This window comes from Melospiza melodia, chromosome 15 (genome assembly GCF_035770615.1).
Source record: "Melospiza melodia melodia isolate bMelMel2 chromosome 15, bMelMel2.pri, whole genome shotgun sequence".
Classification (NCBI taxonomy): domain Eukaryota; kingdom Metazoa; phylum Chordata; class Aves; order Passeriformes; family Passerellidae; genus Melospiza; species Melospiza melodia.
This window is the reverse complement of record NC_086208.1, coordinates 3641796-3664267: the sequence shown is the minus strand read 5'-3', so window position 1 is coordinate 3664267 and position 22472 is coordinate 3641796. Positions and strand designations below refer to the sequence as shown.

General features: G+C 56.1%; 1 protein-coding gene across 1 annotated transcript; it reads right to left on the bottom strand.

Moving 5' to 3' along the window:
- Window positions 1-297: 297 nt before the first annotated feature.
- Window positions 298-21179, bottom strand: LOC134425121 (semaphorin-7A-like). The gene is made up of 14 exons (XM_063169411.1): window positions 21008-21179; window positions 10238-10371; window positions 9403-9453; window positions 8793-8888; window positions 8631-8715; window positions 7779-7889; window positions 6114-6253; window positions 5675-5853; window positions 5464-5572; window positions 4782-4980; window positions 2786-2901; window positions 2040-2191; window positions 1540-1607; window positions 298-738 (listed from the first exon to the last, which is right to left on the bottom strand). Exons 1-14 carry the CDS (start codon window positions 21120-21122, stop codon window positions 392-394), a joined length of 1902 nt encoding a protein of 633 aa, XP_063025481.1. The 5' UTR covers window positions 21123-21179; the 3' UTR covers window positions 298-391.
- Between the last annotated feature and the right edge of the window lie 1293 nt (window positions 21180-22472).

Sequence of the window (22472 nt, the reverse complement as noted above, 5' to 3'; positions counted from 1 at the left end):
CACCCCAACTCCAGTCACCTTCCGAGGCTTTTCCATGCAAATTCCCAACGCGTGGTGCGCCGATTCCCGACCTCCCTCCCACACCAAACAAAAAAACAAAACAACGACCCGAGCCCCCCTCAAGCAGGAGGGGACTCGCCGGGGGCGTCCCAGCCCCAACCTCGGGAGGCAGCGGGCATCCCACAGTCCGGAGGAGGCCGAGGGCCGGCTCCTCCTCCTCCTCCTCCTCATCTTCATCACATGCAAGGAGCGGCCGCGCCCTGAGCATCAGCGCATGCATGGCTGGCCGGCGGGGCCGCCACCGCGTGTCGCGCCCTCCTCCCGCGGCTCCGCCAGCGAGGCCGGCGGCGAGGGGCGCTCAAAGCCCACGGGCAGGGCGAGCGGGACGGCGTCAGTGGAAGAGCTCGGCCAGGGCCACCACGAGCAGCAGCCGGAGCCACGAGGCCGGCACGGCTGGGGCATGGCCGCGCTGCCAGAGGAAGCGCTGGTGGTCCATCAGGTGCTCTTTGACCAGCGCCTGGCGGAAGCCGTCCTCCTCGGACACGCAGACGTAGTGGCCGTAGTGCTCGCGGCGCACACTGGGGATGAAGTGGAAGCAGTCGTGCTGGGGGTGGGAGGTGTTGCAGCTCTTGATGAGCATGCCCTCGTGGTACCAGTTGTAGGTGGCGTAGTGGGACTCGATGGAGCAGTTGAGGTAGTAGGGGGACTGCAGCATCACCGAGACGTTGTGGAAGTCGTCTGCGGGGACACGGGGTGAGGGTGGGTTAGCTGGGAGCTGTCTGGGTTTTAGTGGGGTGGAGGAAGGCTCAGAGGTGGCTTCTGAGAGAGAACTCCTCAAAATTTCTGCTCTGCCCTGTTATTGCTGATCACATGTCTCTGCCTGAGAGCGCCGAATTTCAAAATTATAATAATTGGGAGAAAGGGGGTTTGCATTTTCTATTTCAGGGGAGGCTCCTGCCTTCCTTAGCAGACACCTGTCTGTTCAAACTGAGACATATGACCTGCCCAAACCCATCCAAACCTGCCCAAACCCATCCAAACCCATCCAAACCTGTCCAAACTCATTCAAACCCACCCAAACCTGTCCATACCCACCCAAACCCATCCAAACTCATGCAAACTCATCCACACCCATCCAAATCCATCCAAACCCATCCAAACTCATCCAAACCAACCCAAACACATCCAAATTTATCCAAACCCATCCAAACCAACCCAAACTCTACCAAACCCACCGAAACCCATCCAAACTCAACCAAACCCGTCCAAACTCATCCAAATCCATCCTAACCTATCCAAATCCATCCAAACCCACCCCAATCTATCCAAACTCATCCAAATCCATAGAAACCCACCCAAACCCATTCAAACTCATTCAAACCCACCCAAACCCATCCAAATCTGTCCAAACCCAACCAAACCTACCCAAATCCATCCAAACGCACCCAAACCCATCCAAACTCATCCAAACCTGTCCAAACCCATCCAAAGCCTGGAGAGCCCAATAATTCCTTCCCCAACCACAACATCTCAACGTACCATCCTTGACGTCACCCCTCTGGCAGCTTCCTTGCCATGAGTCCAAGTTCAGGTTCTGGAGCACGTCCCTGGGTGACGAGAACGGAAATAAGCCCCAACAGAACTTTGGGAAGCGGCAGTTCAGAGATCGGAATCCCCCATGATGAGTGGGAATCTCCCCCTCCCATCCCAATTTCAGAAGGTTGGAGATGACCAACGTGAGACCCAGCATCAAGGAGAGGTGTTTGGGAGCCCAAAACCCATCAAGGGAGGGATGGATCTGCACAGAGCACCCCAAACTCTTGGGGAGAGGGGTTGGGTGCCCAAAACCCTTCAAGGGAAGGATGGATCCACACAAAACACTCCAAAGTTTTGAGAAAAGGCGTTTGGGTGCCCAAACCTTTCAAAGGGAGTGATGGATCCACACAGAGCACCCAAACCTTTGGGGACAATGCATCCACCCCAAACTGGGGGTGTGGGTGTTTGCCCGGTGGGATTGGGGTGGGGATGGCCCCCCACACCTGCTGAGGGCCAGCGAGAGGCAGGAGCCGTTGGCCCAGCCGCAGTAGGGGTCCCTGGCCAGCACGCAGCTGTGGCAGTTGTTGCGGTAGGCCCCGCACATGTCCATGGGCAGCTCCAGGACGCGGCTATTGGAGCCCACGTAGAGCACGGCCTGCGGGAGGAGAGCACAGCAATGGTCATTCCGTGTCCCAGGGGAGGTCAGGAGGGAGCTGGAGCTGCTGGAAGGAGGCCAAGGAGATGCTCTGAGGGTGGAGCCTCTCTGGAGCCAGGCTGGGAGAGCCTGGAATGTTCACCTGGAGAGAAGAAGGCTCCAGGGAGAGCTCAGAGCCCCTTGCAAGGCCTGAAGGGGCTCCAGGAGAGCTGGAGAGGGAATTTGGAGGGACAGGACACAGGGAATGGCTTCCACTGCCAGAGGGCAGGGATGGATGGGATATTGAGAAGGAATTGTTCCCTGGGAAGGTGGGGAGGGGCTGGGATGGAATTCCTTGTGGCTGCCCCTGGATCCCTGGAAGTGCTCAAGGCCAGGGTGGACACTGGGACTTGGTGCACACTGGGATAGTGGAAGGTGGGGCTGGATGATAATTAAAGGTCACAGGGTGATCATTAAAAGTTGCCATAGGGTGTATCACTAAACGTCCCTTCCAACCCAAATAGTTCCATGATTTCACTCCCAGGCCCCGGGGCTGGCCCTGACCCTCCCATGCCTGACCCACCCCATTCTCCCACCCCCGGAGCAGGCACCCACTCTGGCGTGGTCCAGGATCATGGACTGGATGGGATCCTTGTTGGGGAACACCTGGATCTCCACGATGTTCTGCACCCCGTCTGGCAGCTCCACCACCTTGTGGATGGACCCCTTGTCTGGGGAGAGAGAGGGCACAGCCCTGGTGAGGGGGTGACGGTGCCAGGAGGTGCCCCCTGGACCTGACACCCAGCGAGGGCAGGAGCAGCACCCCGAGGGAACAGGGCTGGGAATCCTTGGGATTCCCCCTTCCCAGTGGGATCCCTTCTCCCCTCAGCCAGGGGAAGGGGAAGCCCAGCTCGGGCAGGACCCCCAGGTGACTCTGTGCCCATCCCACAGCCCTTCCTGTGGGATCAAGCTGCCCAGGGGGACTCTGCAGGGCACTGGCTGTGTTTAGATCCAGGATTCTGCAAATTCTCCTTGCTCTGTCCTTCTGTTTCTCTCTATTTCAACTCTATTTCTCTATTTGTCTCTTTCTCTCTTTCCCTGTTCCTGTATTTATTTCTGTTTCTCTGTTCTTGTACTTCTGTTTCTCAATTTCTTTGTTTATTTATTGCTCTACTTTTCTATTTCCCTTTCTCTGTTTCTCTTTAACTCTGCTGCTCTATTTTCTATTTCTCTCTTTTTCTATTTGTCTCCATTTCTCTGTTTCTGTGGGGGCCTGAATATATGTATTGTTATAACAGCAATAAGAATACAACAATTGAAATGTAGTGAGAGTCCTATGTATTAGATAAGTGGGTCCTAGCTATTCTAAATGAGTCACAGCTGCAAAGTCCTTAGTTGGGCAGCAGTTGTGGCTCATAAAGATAGCTGCGATAAAAGGGGTGGGTCGAGAGCCCAGGAGGAGCCCCTGAGAAGACATGAAGAAATGCACTACAGAGAACAGAGAAGAGCAGCGAGAAGGTATGGACGCTTTAAAGAAGATAAAACCAACAAGAATACAACAATTGGTGACCCCGACGTGATGAAGAACACGCAGCCAAACATCAAAAGAAGGTATGGAGCCCCTTGACATCATAGAAGATAGGACAGCCGAGAGCTGTGGCAGCCAGAGAGCTGGGACTTTAGAATATAATATGGCCTTTGAATCAAAAGAATGTGGCCTTTAAGGAAAAGAGCCTTGGAACATCTAGGGATTTGTATGTGTTCAAAGACAGCCGAGAGCTGTGGCAGCTTGAGAGCTGGGACTGTATGTGTATTGTAATTGTATAATTGTTAAAAGAAAATGGGGGAAATGTGGGGGCCTGAATATATGTATTGTTATAACAGCAATAAGAGTACAACAACTGAAATGTAGTGAGAGTCCTATGTATTAGATAAGTGGGTCCTAGCAATTGTAAATGAGTCACAGGTGAAAAGTCCTTAGTTGGGCAGCAGCTGTGGCTTGTAAAGATAACTGCGATAAAAGGGGTGGGTCGAGAGCCCAGGAGGAGCCCCTGAGAAGACATGAAGAACTGCACTATAGAAAACAGAGAAGAGCAGCGAGAAGGTATGGACACTTTAAAGAAGATAAAAACAACAAGAATACAACATGTTTCTACCTCTCTTGTTCTGTTTCCCAATTTCTCTCAATTTCTCTGTTTCTCCCTAGCTGTAAAATCCCAAATCCATCACTCGTGGGCCCCAATCCAACCCCAGCCACCCACCGAGAGCCGGCTGCACTGTCTCCATCACAAAACCAGCAATTTAAACCCCTGCAGGTCCCTCAGAGTGCCAGGGAACACATCCCACAGATGGGAGGCACCAGGACAGCTCGGGCAGCACCAAAACCCAACAGAGCTGCTCTTGGGGAACGATTTCTGCCCCCCAGCACGAAGCGTGCCCGCCTCCCCCGTGCCTGGGACGCTGCCCGCAGCCCGCCTGTGCCCACACAGCCAGCCTGGCAGCGTTCTGCTGTTCCCGAAATTTGGCGGCTCGCCGCTGCCTGACGAACATATGCCAGGCTGGGCACGCAGCCCTGCCCGCGGGGAATGTCCCCTGCGCGGTGTCCCCGCACCTGTGGCCAGGTAGAGGACGTTGTAGCGGTGCCCGTCGGCCGCGGGCACCTCGTGCACGCCGATTTTCTGGTAGCGGTGCTTGTTGTGGAACAGGGGGCTGCGCGACGGGGGCAGCGGCTCCACCCGCTCCTCCACCTCCGGGTGGCTGTCCGCGATCTTGAAGGTCTCGCTCGGCGTGTGCTGCCCCGAGGGGACGCACTGCGGGGACAGGAGGGGACAAAGGGGACACTCAGAGGGTGCTGCCCCGAGGGGACACACTGCGGGACAGGAGGGGACACTCAGAGGGACACTCAGAGGGTGCTGCCCCGAGGGGACACACTGAGGGACAGGAGGGGACAAAGGGGACACTCAGAGGGTGCTGCCCCGAGGGGACACACTGAGGGACAGGAGGGGACAAAGGGGACACTCAGAGGGTGCTGCCCCGAGGGGATGCACTACAAGCAGAGAGGACAAAAGGGGACAAGAGAGACCGGAGTCAGAGGCGGGCGGGGCACTGAGGATACCAGTGGAAGGGACAGCTCTGCCCCACGGGTGTTGTCACTGTGCCCGTGCCAGGTGCCCTCTGAGATCCTCTCTCCCCGTGCTTCCCACGAAGGGATCAGACCTTTTCCAGCCTCCCTCCATTCCCAGCTGGTCCCTCCCTCCGTGTCCCCTTCCCGGGGTCCCCCGGGCCTCCCTCACCTGGCCGGGTTTGACCTCGGGGGTGGGGCCGTTGTAGCCTTTGAGCCGCGATGTCCTGAACACGTTGTCGATGTCCCCGAAGGAGTAAACGCAGACGGCAGAGCTCCCCCTGAGGGGACAACGACAGGGTCAGGGGGGACATCGGGCTGTGCCCGCCACCGTGCCTGCTCCAGCTGCGTTCCAGCCCTGGATTTGGGCCAGGGCCCCTCACCAGGTGTTGGTGAAGAGCCCGTAGACCTTGGAGTGCCGCCAGTCACCGGCAGGGACGAAGAAGACGTCCTGGAGCCAGTTGAAGTTGCCCTTGGTGACGGGGTCCATGCAGTTCAGGGTGGCCTTGAGGAATGTGGTCCACTTGGAGGCTGAGAGGGAGCTGGTTCCTCCCCTGTCCTCCTGGGGGACAGGGACAGCAGGGAGGGAGTCAGGGTTTGGGGGAGAACACCCCAAAATGCCCGTCCTGATGGGGAACTGCGGGATGCTGCCACAATCCCGTTCCTGCCATCCCGGTGAGATGGAGCAGGGAATTCTCTCCCTTACCAGGCCAAAGGACTCAGAGGGGCCAAACCAAGCCTGGGTCAGCCCAGAGAAGCTGACACGTGCCCTGTCCCCCCCAGAGCTGTCCTGGCTGCCGCCCCAGCCTGTCCCCAAGGTACCTTACACAGCTGGGCCACCCGCGAGATGTTGCGGGGCGCCTCGGGGCTCTTGTCGGGGTTGTCCTCGCGGAAGAAGTAATAAATCTTGTCCTGGTGAGGCTCCTCGTGCCTCAGCGTGGTGGCCTTGACAAACTGAGGGTCTGGGGAAGCAAGGGACAGAGCTTGGACCTGGTTTCATCTGGTGGGGACAGGGCAGGGAGTGGGACATGGCTGTGGCCCAGGGAATGACAGCTCCAAGCCCAGGCTGGCCCTGCTGATCCTTGGGAAGGCTTAGCTAGAACTGAGACAAGATAGAATTAAATAATAAAACAGGGATTTATTAAAAGGATTTCTCCAATGGATCCACCTTGGGCAGCACAAGAGCCAACCAAGATGAGCCAAAATGGTCACAAAAATGGACAACCAAGGTGTCACACTTTTATGAGTTCTGCTCCATTTGCATATTGGAGTTAAGTGTCCAGTTACAACTTTAGCTTATGAAGCCCTGGCAGCCACGGAAACCTGAGTCCCTCCTGACTCTGGGAGCTGTTGTGGGAAGGAGGGAAGGACGGATCCCTCAGGAGGAGCAATCCGTGCTGTGCGTTGGGAAAACCCCATAACACCATTCCTATTAATGCACCCCTGGGTCCCTCTGAGCATCCTGAGCTGCTGTTTCCATAGCAGGGAATCTCCAGGGATCAGAACCCTGCCGTTCCCACAGCAGGGATCAGTCTGGCAGCCCTGGGGCTCTCAGGCCTGCCTTGGTTTCCCCCTCCCTGTTTTATCCCCCTGTCACTTTAATTCCATTTTTATCTCATTAATCCCCCATTTCCCCCCCGGGAAGCCACCACAGCAGCCACCACAAGCCCAGGGAAGTGGAGCAGGGTCCTTTCCCCATGTCCCCTCCCTGGGTTTGGCCTGACTGGGGTTTGCCCTGGACCACTGCCCGCACTGGAAGTTGCTCAATGCTGGGGGGCAGCTGCCACATTTTGCATTTTACACAACCCAATTTCCTTCCACCCCACAGGAGGGACTTGCCAGCCTCACTTCCCCATGCCTCAAGGACAGGGAAGTCACTTTTGTGCTGGTTTGGGGCAGGGCTCAGGGGAAGCTGGCTCCCTGCTGGCTGGCACCAAGGGCACCTGATCTGTCAGATTGAGTTTAGGGGGCACTGGGGCAGTACAGCTGCACCATAAACTGGAGTTTCTCTAGTGGGGAATCAACATTTAACTGTGGATCTCCCTCAGCACAAAATTCCATTGTTAAAGAACCAGGAATTTCCAGTTCTTGATATTCACAAGATCAGGGATCCAATCAATGATGTTAACTGGTTATGGGATTTATCTCATTGGTAGCTTCACACCAATATTTGTCACCACTGGGTATTGGCCACTCCTTGGCTGGCACTGGCACTCCAAACAGGTCACAAAGGGTTTGTTTGGGCTTGAACTGGTCAAACATTTGGTGTCTGAACCTGCTGACTTGGCTAAAGCAACCCAAACATTCATTTTTTGGTGGATCTACAGCCATATCTGCACTGCAAAAGCCAGCAAAGCAAAACTAATGAGTTTTGCTTAATCTGACACCAATCAGCCCCCACAAGAGGCTCTGGAGCTTCTCCTGCCCCTGCCCCAGGGAATGTCCTCCCCGTGGGAATGTCCCCCCAGTGGGAATGTCCCCACTCACTCTGCATCACGGTGTCACTGGTGTAGAGCTCTCCCCCGCCCCTCACGCGGCGGAACCGAGGGATCTTCCCATTCTGCTGGCTCTTCTTGATGGTAGAGTAGATGTCCTGGCCTGTGGGGAGAGGATGAGGAGGAGTGAAAGCAGCCAGGACTTCCTGGGCATGACAGGGATGGTGGGTGTGGAACAGGAATCCCAGTCCTTGAAGGGTGGCAGGGACACGTTCTTGGAAGGATCCTCACCTGTCCCCACACCAGGCCTGGAGCAGTGGAATCACTGCAGGCCCTCCTTCCCGGGTCCCTCCCAACCCAAAGAATTCCTGATTCAGGTCCTTCCCAAGTCCATCCTAACCCAAAACATTCCTGATTCAAGTCCCTCCTTCTCATGTCCCTCCTAACCCTGAGAATTCCCAATTCAGGTCCCTCTTCCTAAGGTCCCTCTTGACCCAAAACATTCCTGATTCAAGTCCTTCTTATGTCCCTGCTAATCCAAAAAATTCCTGATTCAAGTCCTCCCAAGATCCCTCTTGACCCAAAGCATTCCTAATTCAGGTTCCACCTTCTGAGGTCCCTCCCCACCCAAAACATTCCTGATTCAGGTCCTTCCCAGGTCCCTCCTGACCCAAAGAACTCCTGATTCCCAACGCTCCTCCCACACAGAGCCCCCATCCAACGCCCCAGTGGGAATCTCCAACCTCTGTCCCAATGGGATGTGCATTTCTATGGGGACAAAATGAGGAGAGCCAAGGAGACAAAGCCCTCAGAGCGGCCTCAGGGGGTTGCTGTTTGTCCCAGGGAGGCTTTGGGCACAACAAAACCACAGGAAAACAGGAAAATGGGAAAATATCCCTCTTACCATCGACCACGACGAGGGTGTTGGAGTCAGGGGTGAAGGGAGCGATCCCTCTCCCATCCCAGGGCTGGCTCTCCTTCCTGTGTGTCTGCGGAAGGACAGAAGGGGATCCTGAGTGGGGTCAGGCCGGGTTTTCCCCACCCAGGACGGGGGAAGGATCCGTACCACGTTCCAGCAGGTGGGAGCGCAGGCGCCGGTGCCGCACACCAGGAGCCCGTCCCCGTACTGCTCCACCAGGGTCAGGTAATTCCGGCTGTCCTCCTGCAGGGGGAGAGGAGCCTGGCCATGGCACAGAGCCCCCAGCACCTCACGGATTCCCACATCCTCCCTGGGTTTTCCCAGATCCCCTCATCCAGAGGGAGCTCATGAGGAGCACACACAGCTCCTTCAACCAAATACTCCAGCCCTGCCCATCCCGCTGTTCCCTCTTCAACCCAAATCCTCCCCATCCCGTTATTCTCTCTTCAACCCAAATCCTCTGCATCCTGTTATTCCTCCTGCAACCCAAATCCTCCCCATCCCGTTATTCCTTCAACCCAAATCCTCCCCATCCTGTTATTCCTTCAAATCAAATCCTCCCCATCCCGTTGTTCCTTGAACCCAAATCCTCCCCATTCCATTATTCCTTGAACCACTCAAATCCTCCCCATCCCATTATTCCTTCAACCCAAATCCTCTCCATCCCATTATTCCTTCAAACCAAATCCTTCCCATCCTGTTATTCCTTCAACCCAAATCCTCCCCATCCCATTGCTCCCTCACAGGTGGGACCTACCAAATTCCCAGAGGACACGCACTGGCCTTCATTTCTCACCGGGAACTCTTCCTAGGATAAAGGAGAGGGAAACGTTTCCATTCCTGCTCTCCCAAGGCCACCAGGCATGGGGTCAGCCTGCCACAAGGTCACCAAAACCCACGAGGTGTCCTTGTCCCCCACCCCTGGCACTTGAAATCCAGCATGAAGGCCAGGCTGGATGCCAGTGACAAAATCTGAGCATTGCTGCTCCCAAGTCAGAAAGGATCCCTGGCTGGAAACATCCAGGATGGATCCAGAAATGGATCCCTGGATGGGAATATCCAGGATGGAACCAGAAAGGATCCCCGCCTGGAAATATCTAGGATGGATCCAGAAAGGATCCCAGGCTGGAAACATCTGCCCTATTGGACAGTGAGAACCTCAAAGGGATCCCACCCAAGGTAGAACCCGCCCATGGACAACACAGAAAATTTAACACTAATCCAAATCCTAACCCTAACTCTAATCCTAAACCTAACCCTAACCCAGAGGGATCCCACCCTGGGAAGAACCTGCCCATGGCCAGCAGGGGATATTTAAGCCTAAACCTACGCCTAAGCCTAACCCTAAATCTAACCCTAACCAGGGGGGATCCTACCCAAGGTAGAACCCGCCCATGGCCAACAGGGTAGACTGAACCCTAACCCCAACCCCAACCCCAACCATTCTTTCCTGCTGGGATTTTGTTTCCTGGCAGGATGGAGCCGGCTGGGCAGAGACCAGGCTCCTCCAGGCCTGGAATGTGGGTTGGGAGATGGATCCCAGACCCTTTTTGATGGGGTTTTGCTCCAAGCCCGTTAGCGGCGCCCCTCACCGTGTAGTTCTCACGCGTTGCAAAGTCGTAGTAGTAGAGCCTGCCCTCGCCCCCGACGTAGATGGAGGAGGTGTTTTCCTGGTGGAAGAACACTGGGAACCTCTCCCTCCGTGGGAACACATATTCCTTGGCACCTGGGAAGGGCACACACCTCAGGGAGCTGCTCTGGGGGCACCCGCTGAGCCCATCCCTTCCTGTGCCCTTGGAGGATGGACAGGGTTTGGATCTTCAGGAGGATGGACAGGGTTTGGATCCCAGGAGGATCAATAGAGTTTGGATCCCAGAAGGGATGGACAGGGTTTGGATCTGTTGAAGATTGCAATGCAAGTTGTTTTCCATTACCATCTGTATGGCAGATTATCTTTGTCAAGTGGGCAGTTTGCCTTATCTCTCTCTTTGAGTGGCCACACTCACACCTCCCGAGGGAGGGGACATTGCTGATAACAGCTATTGAATGTCCCTGCATGGCTGATAAGAACTAGAACATCCCAGTGTGAGATGCTTCACCCAGGGGGAGGAGCCAAGCATTGCTACCCAGATATAATCCAGAGGTTTTGAGACACCAGCACGGCTTCTCCACTGGATTCCCCAGAGGAGCAGCAGCTGCCTCTCCTTCCACTGGATCTTCAGAGGAAGAATGCATCCTTCTCTACAGATCCCTGCTCCACCAGAACCACCCCTGACACTGCAGGAGGGCTGAGCCACAATTCCAAAGGGACTGCCACCAACACCCTGACCCACAGGGTGTCAGGCTGGGTTCTGACTCTGTCAGTGTTGTTCTAGTGTACTGCACTGTTCAATTTGTCCTTTTTTTTCTTCCCTATTAAAGAACTGTTATTTCCTGCTCCCATATTTTTGCCTGAGAGACCCTTAATTTAAAATTTACAGCAATTCAGAGGGGTGGGGAGGGTTTACGTTCTCCATTTCAGGGGAGGCTCCTGTCTTCCTTAGCAGACTCCTGTCTTTCCAAACCAAGACAGTGGGCCAGGGCCCAGGACTGGAGGGGATAAAAATAGACTAAAACCACAATCCAGGAATGCACGTGTTCTAAAAAAGCAGATCCAAAGCAGAGATGTGCTAAATTATTCTCAGAACATGTAAACCAGTTTGGGGAAAAGTTTACTGAGCACAAGGGTCTGTGAATATGCAAAGGGATGATGTAATTAAAGGTATTTAAGGCGTTAGGGTTGGTTAAATTTGCCCTAAACCAGGACATATCCCCAAAGATAACAGGGGGCTCAGCTGATGCCACAATAACCTTTGCTCTATGCTCCTTGTCTCCTACTGTCCCTTATTAAACTTTTTACATTTTCACAGGAGAGTGAACGTGTTTCTCACAGAGAGAGGGGAACAATCTCGCTTTCCATCCAGCCTTTGGTGACAGAGCAAGCAGCGCCCTGAGGGACCAAGAGCCCCTTGAGAAGCAGCAGAGCATCCCAAAGCATCTGGGAGTATCCTGGAGCATTCTAGACCATCTCAGAGAATCCTGGAACATTCCATAATATTCTAGAGCATCCCAAAGCATCCCAGAACATCCTGAAGCATTCCAAAGCATCCTGGAGCATCCCAAAGCATCCTGGAGCAGCCCAGAACATCCCAAAGCATCCAGCAGCATCCTGGAGCATCGCGGAGCCGGCTGTCCCCACCCCCGGAGCAGAGGGGCAGCGTGGGCTGCAGCCTCTCCCGGCAAACCCCATCTCCCGGCCCGCCTGGGGCTGAGTCAGCGCTGCCTCTCCCTCTCCCTCTCCTCTCTCCTCTCTCCAGCATTCCCGGCTGGCAGCGCCTCCCGCAGCCCAGACGCTCCTGAGTCACCGGCTCTCACCACTCCCGGCTCCAGAAAAAAAAGGAATTTCTGGGATTAAGCCCTTTTCTGACTTCTTCTGATTGCTATGGCGTGATTTATAAATCTGTGCTGCCTCACCCTTCACACGAGACTGAAAATGGAATAAAAGGTTTTAAAACGCCTCTCAGTTGTCCCATGGCTGGGTCAGGAAAGGGTTAAATCCGACAGGAATTCTGTGGGGATGCGGAGCAGGGTGGAGGGGATGGTACTGATGGATAAAATCAGGATCTGAAGTACAGCATTTATCTGAAATATTTTTCTGAAATAAATGGAAGTAGAAGTGGGATGGGAGCAGAACCTGCTGGGTTCTGGGACGGGCATGAGGCACTTCCTTCATTTCCTGCCCTTAAATCCCTTCAAAGTGGGAAAAACCTTGGACTGTGAGGTGGGAGAGCAGGGAAGGGAGTCTGTCTGGCCCTGGAATTGTCCATTCCTGGAATTGCGTTCTCCTGGAATTGCCCTTTTCTGGAATTGTCCACTCCTGGAATTGCCCCCCCCCCCCCCAGAATTGCTGTCTCCTGAAATTAAATTGCCCTCTCCTGGAATTGCCCCCTTCTGGAATTGTCCATTCCTGGTATTACCCTTTCCCTGGAATTGCCCTTTTCCTGGAATTGTGTTCTCCTGGAATTGCCCTCTCCTGGAACTGTCCCCTCCTGAAATTGCCATTTCCCTGGAATTGCCACTCCTGGAATTGTCCCCTCCTGGAATTTCCCTCCCCTGGAATTGTCCCCTCCTCAAATTGCCCCCTCCCTGGAATTGCCCCCTCCTGGAATTGTCCACTCCTGGAATTGCCCTCTCCCTGAAATTCCCTGCCCCTGGAATTGTCCCCTCCTGGAATTGCCCTCTCCCTGGAATTGCCCTCTCCCTGGAATTGTCCTTCTCTCTGTAATTCCCCCTCCTGGTATTCCCTGCCCCTGGAATTGCCCTCCCCTGGCACTGCCCGTTCCCACCCAGCCCCTCGGCCGAGCTGTGCCACCCCGAGCTCTCCGGTCGCTGTCACAGGCCGGGGACACGCGGCCGAGCCGCCAGCACGCGGCAAACCGGGACTGGCACGGGGCAAACCGGGACTGGCACGGGGCAAACCAGGATTGGCACGGGGCAAGCCAGGATTGGCACGGGGCAAGCCAGGATTGGCACGGGGAGCCGGGATTGGCACGGGCGCGGTGCCGAGCGCTGGCAGCCGAGCCCCGCCGCCCAGGCGGCCCCGGGAAGTGTCGCCGTGACGGGTGGCAGCGCTGTCACTCGCGGTGGCCCCGATGGCACTGCCACCTGCTCCGCTGCCCGCGCATTCCCCGGCTCGGATTCCTCTCCCCAGCGCCGTGACACGTTCCCACCTCGGTGACAGCGCGTCCGGCTGGGATCGGCGCGGGAGGCAGCAGGAAACGCTGACTGGAGGGCTGGGAATGTGGGAGTGTCCCTGGATGTCACCTGGGACGCTCTCATCCCGGCTCTGAGTCAAGGGCGAGCAATCCCGGAGCTCCACATGGATCCCGCTGCTGGGATAGCGCCGGGAGCTGCCTGGATGCGGTGACAGCGATCCCTGTCCCACTGCCAGTCTGCATGTGGTGACACCGAGATCCCTATCCCACTCCCAATGTGGTGACAGCGATCCCTGTCCCATTGCCAGTCTGGATGCAGTGACATCGATCCCTGTCCCGCTCCTGATGCAGTGACACCGATCCCTGTCCCACTCCCGATGCAATGACAGCAGTCCTCGCCCTGCTCCCAATGTGGTGACACCAATCCTTGTCCCATTGCCAGTTGAGATGTGGTGACACCGATCTGCGTCCCACTCCCAATGCAGTGACACCGATCCCTGTCCCACTGCCAGTCTGGATGTGGTGACACAAATCCCTGTCCCAGTGCCAGCCTTGGATGCAGTGACACCAGTCCCTGTCCCATTGCCAGTCTGGATACAGTGACACCAAGATCCCTGTCCCACTCCTGATGTGGTGACACCGATCCCTGACCCATTGCCAGTCTGGATGCAGTGACACTGATCCCTGTCCTGCTCCCACTCCCAGTGTGGTGACACCAGACCCTGTCCCTCTCCTGGTCTGGATGCAGTGACACCGCTCCCTGTCCCACTGCCAGTTTGGATATGGTGACATCAATCCCTGTCCCGTTCCTTATGCAGTGACACCGGTCCCTGTCCCACTCCTGATGTGGTGACACCGGTCCCTGTCCCATTGCCAGTCTGGATGCAGTGACACCGATCACTGTCCCACTCCTGATGTAGTGACACTCATCCCTGCCCCACTCCCTATATGGTGACACCGATCCCTGTCCCATTGCCAATCTGGATGTGGTGACACCACTCCGTGTCCCATTGGCAGTCTGGATAAGGTGACACCACTTCCTGTCCCATTGCCAATCTGGATGTGGTGACACCAATCCCTGTCCCATTGCCAATCTGGATGTGGTGACACCACTCCGTGTCCCATTGGCAGTCTGGATATGGTGACACCACTTCCTGTCCCATTGCCAGTCTGGATGTGGTGACACCAATCCCTGTCCCATTGCTAATCTGGATGTGGTGACACCTGTCCGTGTCCCACTCCCTCTTCCCACAGGATGTGTGACAGCAGCCCAGGTCCCCTTTTCCCAGGACTGTGATTCAGGGCCTCTCCCTGAGTCACTCAGGACTCCATCCCAGCTCCCAAACTCCGCACTGCGGCTGGAGTTTCATCATTCCCTCAGGCCAGGAGCATAATCCCTGCATTTCCCACCTTCCCAGGGGCACAGGGACACCCCAGGGTCCCCTCTGTCCCCAGAGCAGGGCTGGATTCACCACACTGCCGCCTCCCTCCTCCCCGAGCTCCAGCAAGAAGCCTTTCAGGGCAAGGGTGGGCACAGGGCACGGCCACCTTGGTGTCCCCAGGGAGGTTCTGAGTGGGGAGATCCAGAGGTTTTATCCCAGTGGAATGCAGGTGAGGCCCTTCCCAAAGGGATCAGGAATGACCTTGCCATGCCCTTCCCAGTGGGATTGGGAAGGATTCCAGTGGGGTTGGGAACAGCCCCACCAAGCCCTTCCCAGTGGGATCAGGAAGAATCCCATTGGGATTTTGAATGGCCCTGCCATGCCCTTCCCAGAAGCATTGGGAAGGATCCCAAAGGGATTGGGAATGACCCTGCCATGCCTTTCCCAGTGGGTTTGGGAATTTCCTCACTGTGCCCCTCTCAGTGGGAATGGGAAGGATCCCAGTGAGGTGGGGAATGGCTCTACCATGCCCATCCCAATGGGATTGGGAAGGATCCCAGTGGGATCAGGAATGGCCCCACTGTGCCCTTTCCATTGGGGTCAGGAAGGACTTCAACAGAATTGGGAATGCCCCTGCCATGCCCTTTCCAGGGGGATTGGGAAGGAACCCAGTGGGGTCAGAAATGGCCCCACCAAGCCCTTCCCAATGGGATCAGGAATGGCCCAACCATGCCCTTCCCATTGGGATTCGGAAGGATCCCAGTGGGGTCAGGAATGGCCCTGCCATGCCCTTCCCAGTGGGATCAGGAATGGCCCCACTGTGCCCTTCCCATTGGGGTCAGGAAGGATCCCAGGGGGGTCAGGAATGGCCCTGCTGTGCCCTTCCCAGAGGGATTGAGAAGGATCCCAGTGGGATCAGGAATGGTCCCACCATGCCCTTCCAGCCCCCTCCTGCTGCTGGACACTTCCCACACCTGCCCTATGCTCCAGGTGGGTGCCAGCCCCGGGCCATTCCGGGTTTGTGCCCTCCCAGCACCCTCTGTGCGCCCACTGAGCCACACACGGATTTCCCATTCCCCTCACAGATTTCCCATTCCCCTCACGTCCAGCCCCGGCTGCAGCTCCGCATTCCCCAGACCCGGAAAGCCCCGGGGACAGGAATGTGAAACCAGACTTGCCAAAGCTCTGAGATCCCAGCACAGCCCGGCCGGGGGCAGTGCGAGGGCAGATCTCTGGCTGGGACCGGCCGCGAATTCCTCAAGGCAACTCCCGAAACTCGCCGTGCCCGTCCCTCCCACCTGCCGGACGGGAATATTTGCTCCCAGTGCATAACGAGACAGGGAATCATCACAATCATGGCTGCCTGACCCAGGGACCCAAGGCGGGGAGGGGACAGGTGACAGAGGCAGAGCTGTCATTAAGGGCTCTGTCACCCAAACCTCACACCTCAATTACACCTCCACATCCTGCTCCCCTGGCACTGCCACACGGTGTGCTACATGGGTGGGGCTGGCAGCAAAAGTGATATAAATGATCAATCAAAAGCCAAATTATAAGAAATGTGAAAAGATTTATTTATCTTTCTGCATGACTGAATTACTGTCTTCGAAACCACCACAGCCAAAGAGGCAGTGTCGAGCCTGGGACCAGCACTGCCCCCATGCACGAAAACCACTTCTTGCGGTGAGGTTTTATACAGTTTATTGTGCCCAAGGTGAAGGAGTCCCAATTTCTTTCGTAACTTCACATTCATAGTTGGTTCTTTCAGTGTGCAGAGCTGGACAAAGATCAGCTACAGGTGGATAGCCAGCTTCTAGGGAAGCCATGTACTCAAATGTATAGTTCTGGTGGCCCTGGCTATCTTAATTGATGTAATCTGCAGGGTGATGATCGTTCTTAGGCAGGGTTTCCATTAACTCAAGATACAGTGATTGTCATCCTGGAAGTGTCTATTCTTATGCTAAAGTGTTGATCCTTATCTTAGCCATGTCTGGGAATTCTTTGGAATCTGAATAGACATCCACTCTCCGGCCGTATGTGGTCAGAGACACGTTCAGATTTTACAGTCTTTATAACATACATTCTTTAACAGCATGAATTATTTCTAACATATATTACAAAAAGGGTTCCCAGCAGGAGGAACCAGGCCTATTTCTGGAGCAGCCTGGAATAGCCACGGAGCTGGCTGGAACCCATTTCCCCTCCTCGCTCACCTCCCAGCCCTTTTTAGGATGCGAGATTTTCCCGAAAAAGCACCTTGGGCTTAGATTTATTCTGTGCTCAAGCTTAGATTTAGTTTGCACTCAAGCACTCGGGTCTAAATTTAGTCTGTCCCATTTAAGACACCGACTGCATCACCCACAGAACACCTTCCCAGGCCGCTTTTCAGCAGTTGTGTCCCCAAATTGGCTGGTGCAGAGCTGGGAGCTTGGTCAGGAATTGGCATATGGCTCCTTTTTCCAGCCACAACTTCCATCAGTTGTGCCCTGCCTGTTGTTTTTGTGTCGTGCTCTTGCAACAGGAGGTGCCTGTGATTCACTCCATTTGTTTGGTTTGCTTTTCTTCTTCTTCAATCTGCGCACACAAAACATATTTCTTTTTTTCCTTTTTTTTTTTTTTTCCTTCCCCAACCAACATTTTCAGTTCCCAGCATCCCCCAACCCTGTGAAAAAGGAGAAAATAGCACTGCTGGGAAAGCGAGCAGCTTTCTCCTGGAAATGGTGATGCTCTGAGAGCTTGGTGGGAAAGTGTCCTACAAAGATGCTTCACACCATGCTGTAATATATGTTAGAAATAATTCATGCTATCAAAGAATGTATTTTATAAAGGTTGAAAAATCCAAATGTGTCTCTGACCACACACAGCCTGAGAGTGGATGTCTATTCAGATTCTGACATTCCTGGACACAGCTAAGATAAGGATTGATACTTTAGCATAAGAATGGACGCTCCTAGCACGGATGATCACCGGTATCTCGAGTCCTTAGAAATCCTTATAGCGATCATCATCCTGTGGATAACATCAATCAAGATAGCCAGGGAGCCAGGAACATACATGTGAATACATGACTTCCCCAAACTCAATCAACACTGGCTATCAATCAGGAGACGGCCTTTGTCCAGCTCTGCACACTGAAAAAACCAACTATGAATGTGAAGAGTTACAAAAGATATTGGGACTCCTCTGCCTCAGGCACAATAAACAGTATAAAACTTCATCGCTAGAAGCAGCTCTCATGAACGAGGGGGAATTCGATGTGGTAGAGGTCGGATCCAGGTTCACCCAGTGCCCATCATGGGCTTGACACTGTCTTTTTGGCTGTGGTGGTTTCGAAGACTGTATTTCGGTCGTGGAGAAAGACAAATAAATCTTTTCACATTTTTGATAATTTGGCTTTCGAATGATCATTAATAATAATGGGACCACAAAAAAACCCCAGAGTTGCTGTCACCGAGGAGAAAAGCTGCTGCTGGCACCAGAAATCCCTCGTTTGCCGCAACAGGAGGAGATGAGGACCTCAAGGATCATCTCATCCCATGCCCTGCTATGGCCAGGAGCATACAGGGTGCTCCAAGCCCGGCTTTGGGCACTGCCAGGGATGCAGGGGCAGGCACAGCTTCTCTGGGAATTCCATCCCAGCCAGGAATTCCTTCCTAACATCCCATCCATCCCTGCCCTCTGGCAGTGGGAGCATTCCCTGCATCCTGCCCCTCCATCCCTGATCCCAAGCCCCTGTGCAGCTCTTTCCAGAAGGTTCTGGGGGGCCCCAGCCGTGCCGTGCCAGGGCACGGAGCGCTCCCCGCCGGCCCTGCTGACACAGCTCTCGCAGCCAGGGAGGCAGCCAAGCCTAGCAAAGCCCAGGAGCTGTTCCAGGCAGGCAGATTCCCAGAAATGCCAATCCAAGAGCCCGCTGCAGCCCGGGGCGGGCTGGAGCCAGCTCACCCCGCCGAGGGTCAAGTGTATAATCCTGCCTTTCCCTCGGGGACCTGCTTATCTCTGCTGCCTGCGGCTGGCAGCTCACCTGTTAATGAGCCGGGAATAATTAAACAGCCGGAGCCCAGCCCACCCCGCGGTGGGATGAGCTTTCCTCGGCGCTCTCTGTGCACGTGTGGCTGAGCAGGGACGAATTGCTGAGCGTGGCAGCAGCTCCGGCCCAGCCTGGCTGCAAAGGCCGCGGGCTGCAGCAGCCCGAGCCCGCCCCAGGCTCCGTGCCACGCTCAGCGTTTTGCGATGCTCGGTGACTTTCCGGTCAGGAGACAGCCGGGCTGGGCTGGGCTGGGCTGTCACCCTCCCTCGGTCCTGGGACACGACACGCCAAGCAGCGAAAGCTCCGTGTGGGATGCGGCTGCGCCTTTGGCAAAGTGCAGAGGAAAATCCAGGGAGGCAGGGGAGGATGAGGAGGGAAGAGATGATGGGAACATTCTGTGAGCTCTTTGCAGGACACGGGGAAGGGCAGCGTCCGGGGACACTCCCGGGTCAGCCTCCAAAGGGAACGGGGCAGAGGCCCTGCCAGCAGAACCGACTGGAGCAGTGAAGTAGAGCTGCCATTTGCTCTGTGACAGGAGGGAGCCCTGCAGAAGCAGCAGTGCCCGGCAGTGACCACTTGCCCACGGCCACCTGTGCGGGCTGCAGGGGCCACGGAGCTCCAAAGTGCTGGGAATTGTCAATGCAGGAGCCCCGAGCAGCAGGACAGGTCCATGGTGCTCCTTTGTCTGCAGGGGTGAGCCCAGGGTTGTGCCAGCTCAGCCTGGGGATGTTTTGTCCCACATCTCCTCAGATATTTCTCACAGGGAACTGGGGGCCAAAGCAGCGGGAGCTGCAGGGAGGGCAGGGTTTGGTGGATCCTGGGAAGCTCCAGATGTCACCAAACCGGTAGAAATGAGCCTTCTGGTGTCACAGACTCATTGTGCATGGTGCTGGTGAGGGGAGCGACGCCGAGGGAGGAGAAGCAGCTGCGGCTATGCCCCATTTCCTGCCTGGCAGCTAAAAAGCAGCACTGCGAGCTCAAAGTCAGCCCTGCGGCTCCATCCCCCCCGCTCGGCTGGCGAGGGCCGGGCTCGGAGCGGGCTGCAGCTACGGCAGCCACGTGCTGAGCCCGGAACGCCGAACATGCTGAGCTTTCAGTGCGCCCGGGCCACCGGGAAGTTCAGCCGGGGTTCGTGGTCATAGCAGCCCCCGGCCCATTTCCTCACCCTCCTCCAGGTGAAACGTCCTGATTGGTTTCGGTGACAGGTGCTAGCAGCCTTCAGTGCCGCCCAGACACGGGTGACAGCATTGTGCAGGGACGCAGGTGGGGATCGGCCCTCCCTGTCCCTCGATGTCCAGCCACACCGCTGTAGGAACGGGGGGAATGTCCCCGCTCCCGTCCCCTTCACCCGCAGCCAGCGCCGGTGACGCCATAGCGGAGCAGCCTCCCCTGCCCTGCGCGCCGGTGCCGCTCCCCTTTGTGCGACAAGGTGACAGCAGAGGCCACCCCCGAGCCGCGCACACGGCCAGCACCCCCCTCCCCGCTCCGCCAGCCCGGGGAAGGGCACGCAAATGCCAGCGGAGGAGAACAGATGGCACGGAACGAAGCGGGGGAAATGGGCGTTCTCGGAAGTTGCCAGGGAATGGGGAGCAACAGAGGAGCCCTTGTGCTGCAGAGCCCGCCCGGCAAAGCCAACGGGGTCTTTGTTCCAGCCAGCCCGGAGGGGATTCATCCCAAAACTCGGGATGAAACCAGCGCCGACACACCAGGCTCGGAGCCTTGAAAACATTTCTTTGTTCGGGTTCGCCCAGATCCGATCTGGTTACAAAGTCCTTACGTGCCGTTTGTAAATTTTTTCCCCTGAGAGCAGCGGTCCTCGGCAAATATTTACTCCCCAAACTCGTCTGCAGCGAGTAGGGCGAGTTCAAGCAGATAAATAAGTGCATTAGCTATGTAAATATATACTTCTGCTTTCTGGAGAGCTGCAAGTTAGGAAATGTGTCAGAGCTTTTTGACAGCCTTTAATATACCCAGCTCACAGGAAAATGCTTTTAAAACATAAAAAAGAAAAAAGAAAGAACGGTCTAAAAACCCAATGAAAAGCCAACAGCCTCAGCCCACAGGCATTTAACGAGAGCCAAAAGCCTCCCCGAGGACACAAAAGAAATAGAAATAACCCGAGTGCTCAAAGGACGAGCCGCAGGTAGCAAGGAGCCGGCCGGGGAGCAGCCGCACGCCGAGGGCGCAGCCGGGACTCACCTTGGGGAGCCGCGATGATCCTGGGGTTCACCTTGGGGCGCCCCGCTGCCCACGCGCCCAGCTGGCAGAGCCACAGGGCCACCAGGAGGGCAACAGGCGACTTGCTGCTGCCCATTCCTAGTCCGGGAGCGAGCGGGGATCGGCAGCCGGGCGGGCTGACAGGTGCATCTCCCCGCGTACAAAAGGCTGCGAGGAGCCGGGCGCAGCCAATGGTGAGGCAAGGGCGGGCCTTGCGCAGGGAAGATGGAGTAACACCCTCAGCCGCTCGCTTAACGCACCTGAGCTCCGGCACAGCTTCCACTGGGGGTGTTTGGGGTCTTTTTTTGGGGTTTTCATCCTTCTCCGCGGTGAGGGGAAGGTGCGGGGGTCGGTGGCTTTGTACCCCGAGGAAAAGTCGCAGCTGGGCCGGGGTTTGCCAAGAACTTCCCGCGGGAGCTGCGGAGGGAAAATCGAGGTTGGGACGAGTGAGAGGGGAACGGAAATAGGGCCGAGAATAGGGGCAGAGAGCGGGTGGTGTGACACGGGGGTGTACTCTGAGCCGGGTGCGGTGGCATGAGGGGAACAGCTGGATCCAGGGGAGCGGCACAGCTGGATCCAGGAGGAGCGGGATGCAGCAGGGCCAGCACCAAAGGGCCACTCCTAGGGACACCCGAGTGCCACCGCGCTGTCACACCCCCTCTCCCGAGCACACGTGGCGGGGAACGACATCCCCGAGTGGATGTCACCGGCAGGAAGGCGAGCCCTGCCCGAGCATCCCGAACCTTGGCGGCTCCCCCAAAGGACACCCCGCGGGTGGCACGGTCACCTTTATGTCGCAAAGGTGCCCCCGGGGAGGCCCGGGAGCCTTTGTGGCTCTGGTTAATGAGAGGAGCGGGGCATTCCGAGCACGGAGAGCGAGCCGGGACGTGACCGGAATGGGAGAAGCCCACCGGGAAGGAGCCGCAGCTGCGCCCTTTAAAGCGGCGATTGAAGCTCGGCCCCGGCCCCGCTCCGCTCCTGGAGGGACGAGCAGGGCCAGGGCAAGGGGGGCACGCTGAAAGGAGCAAAAAATAAATTAATGAGCCGGCTAATGGTGGATTTGAAGGAGCCACAGGGATTTCCCGGCGCTTCTTTGTGTGTGTGGGTTCACCTCTCTTTGGCCACGCAGCTACCGGGGTAATGTTTCTCATCCCCTTTTCCATCAGCTCTTCCCAGAGAAGACTGGGATCAACTGGACGCAGGATGAGGATGTTCCTCACCCCCCTTTTCCATTGGGATCAGCTGGACACAGGATGAGGATGTTCCTCATTCCCTTCCCTATCCCCTTCCCAGACAAGACTGACTGGGATGCTGCACTTGGAAATCCTGTGCTGAAGCTGTGGGAGGGACTGTCAGCCCAGGAGGTTGGGACAGAACTTTGGAAGATCAGAGCTCCCAGTCCTCATTTTGGAACAGGCTGGCTTTGCAGCAGCCATCAGTGAAATCC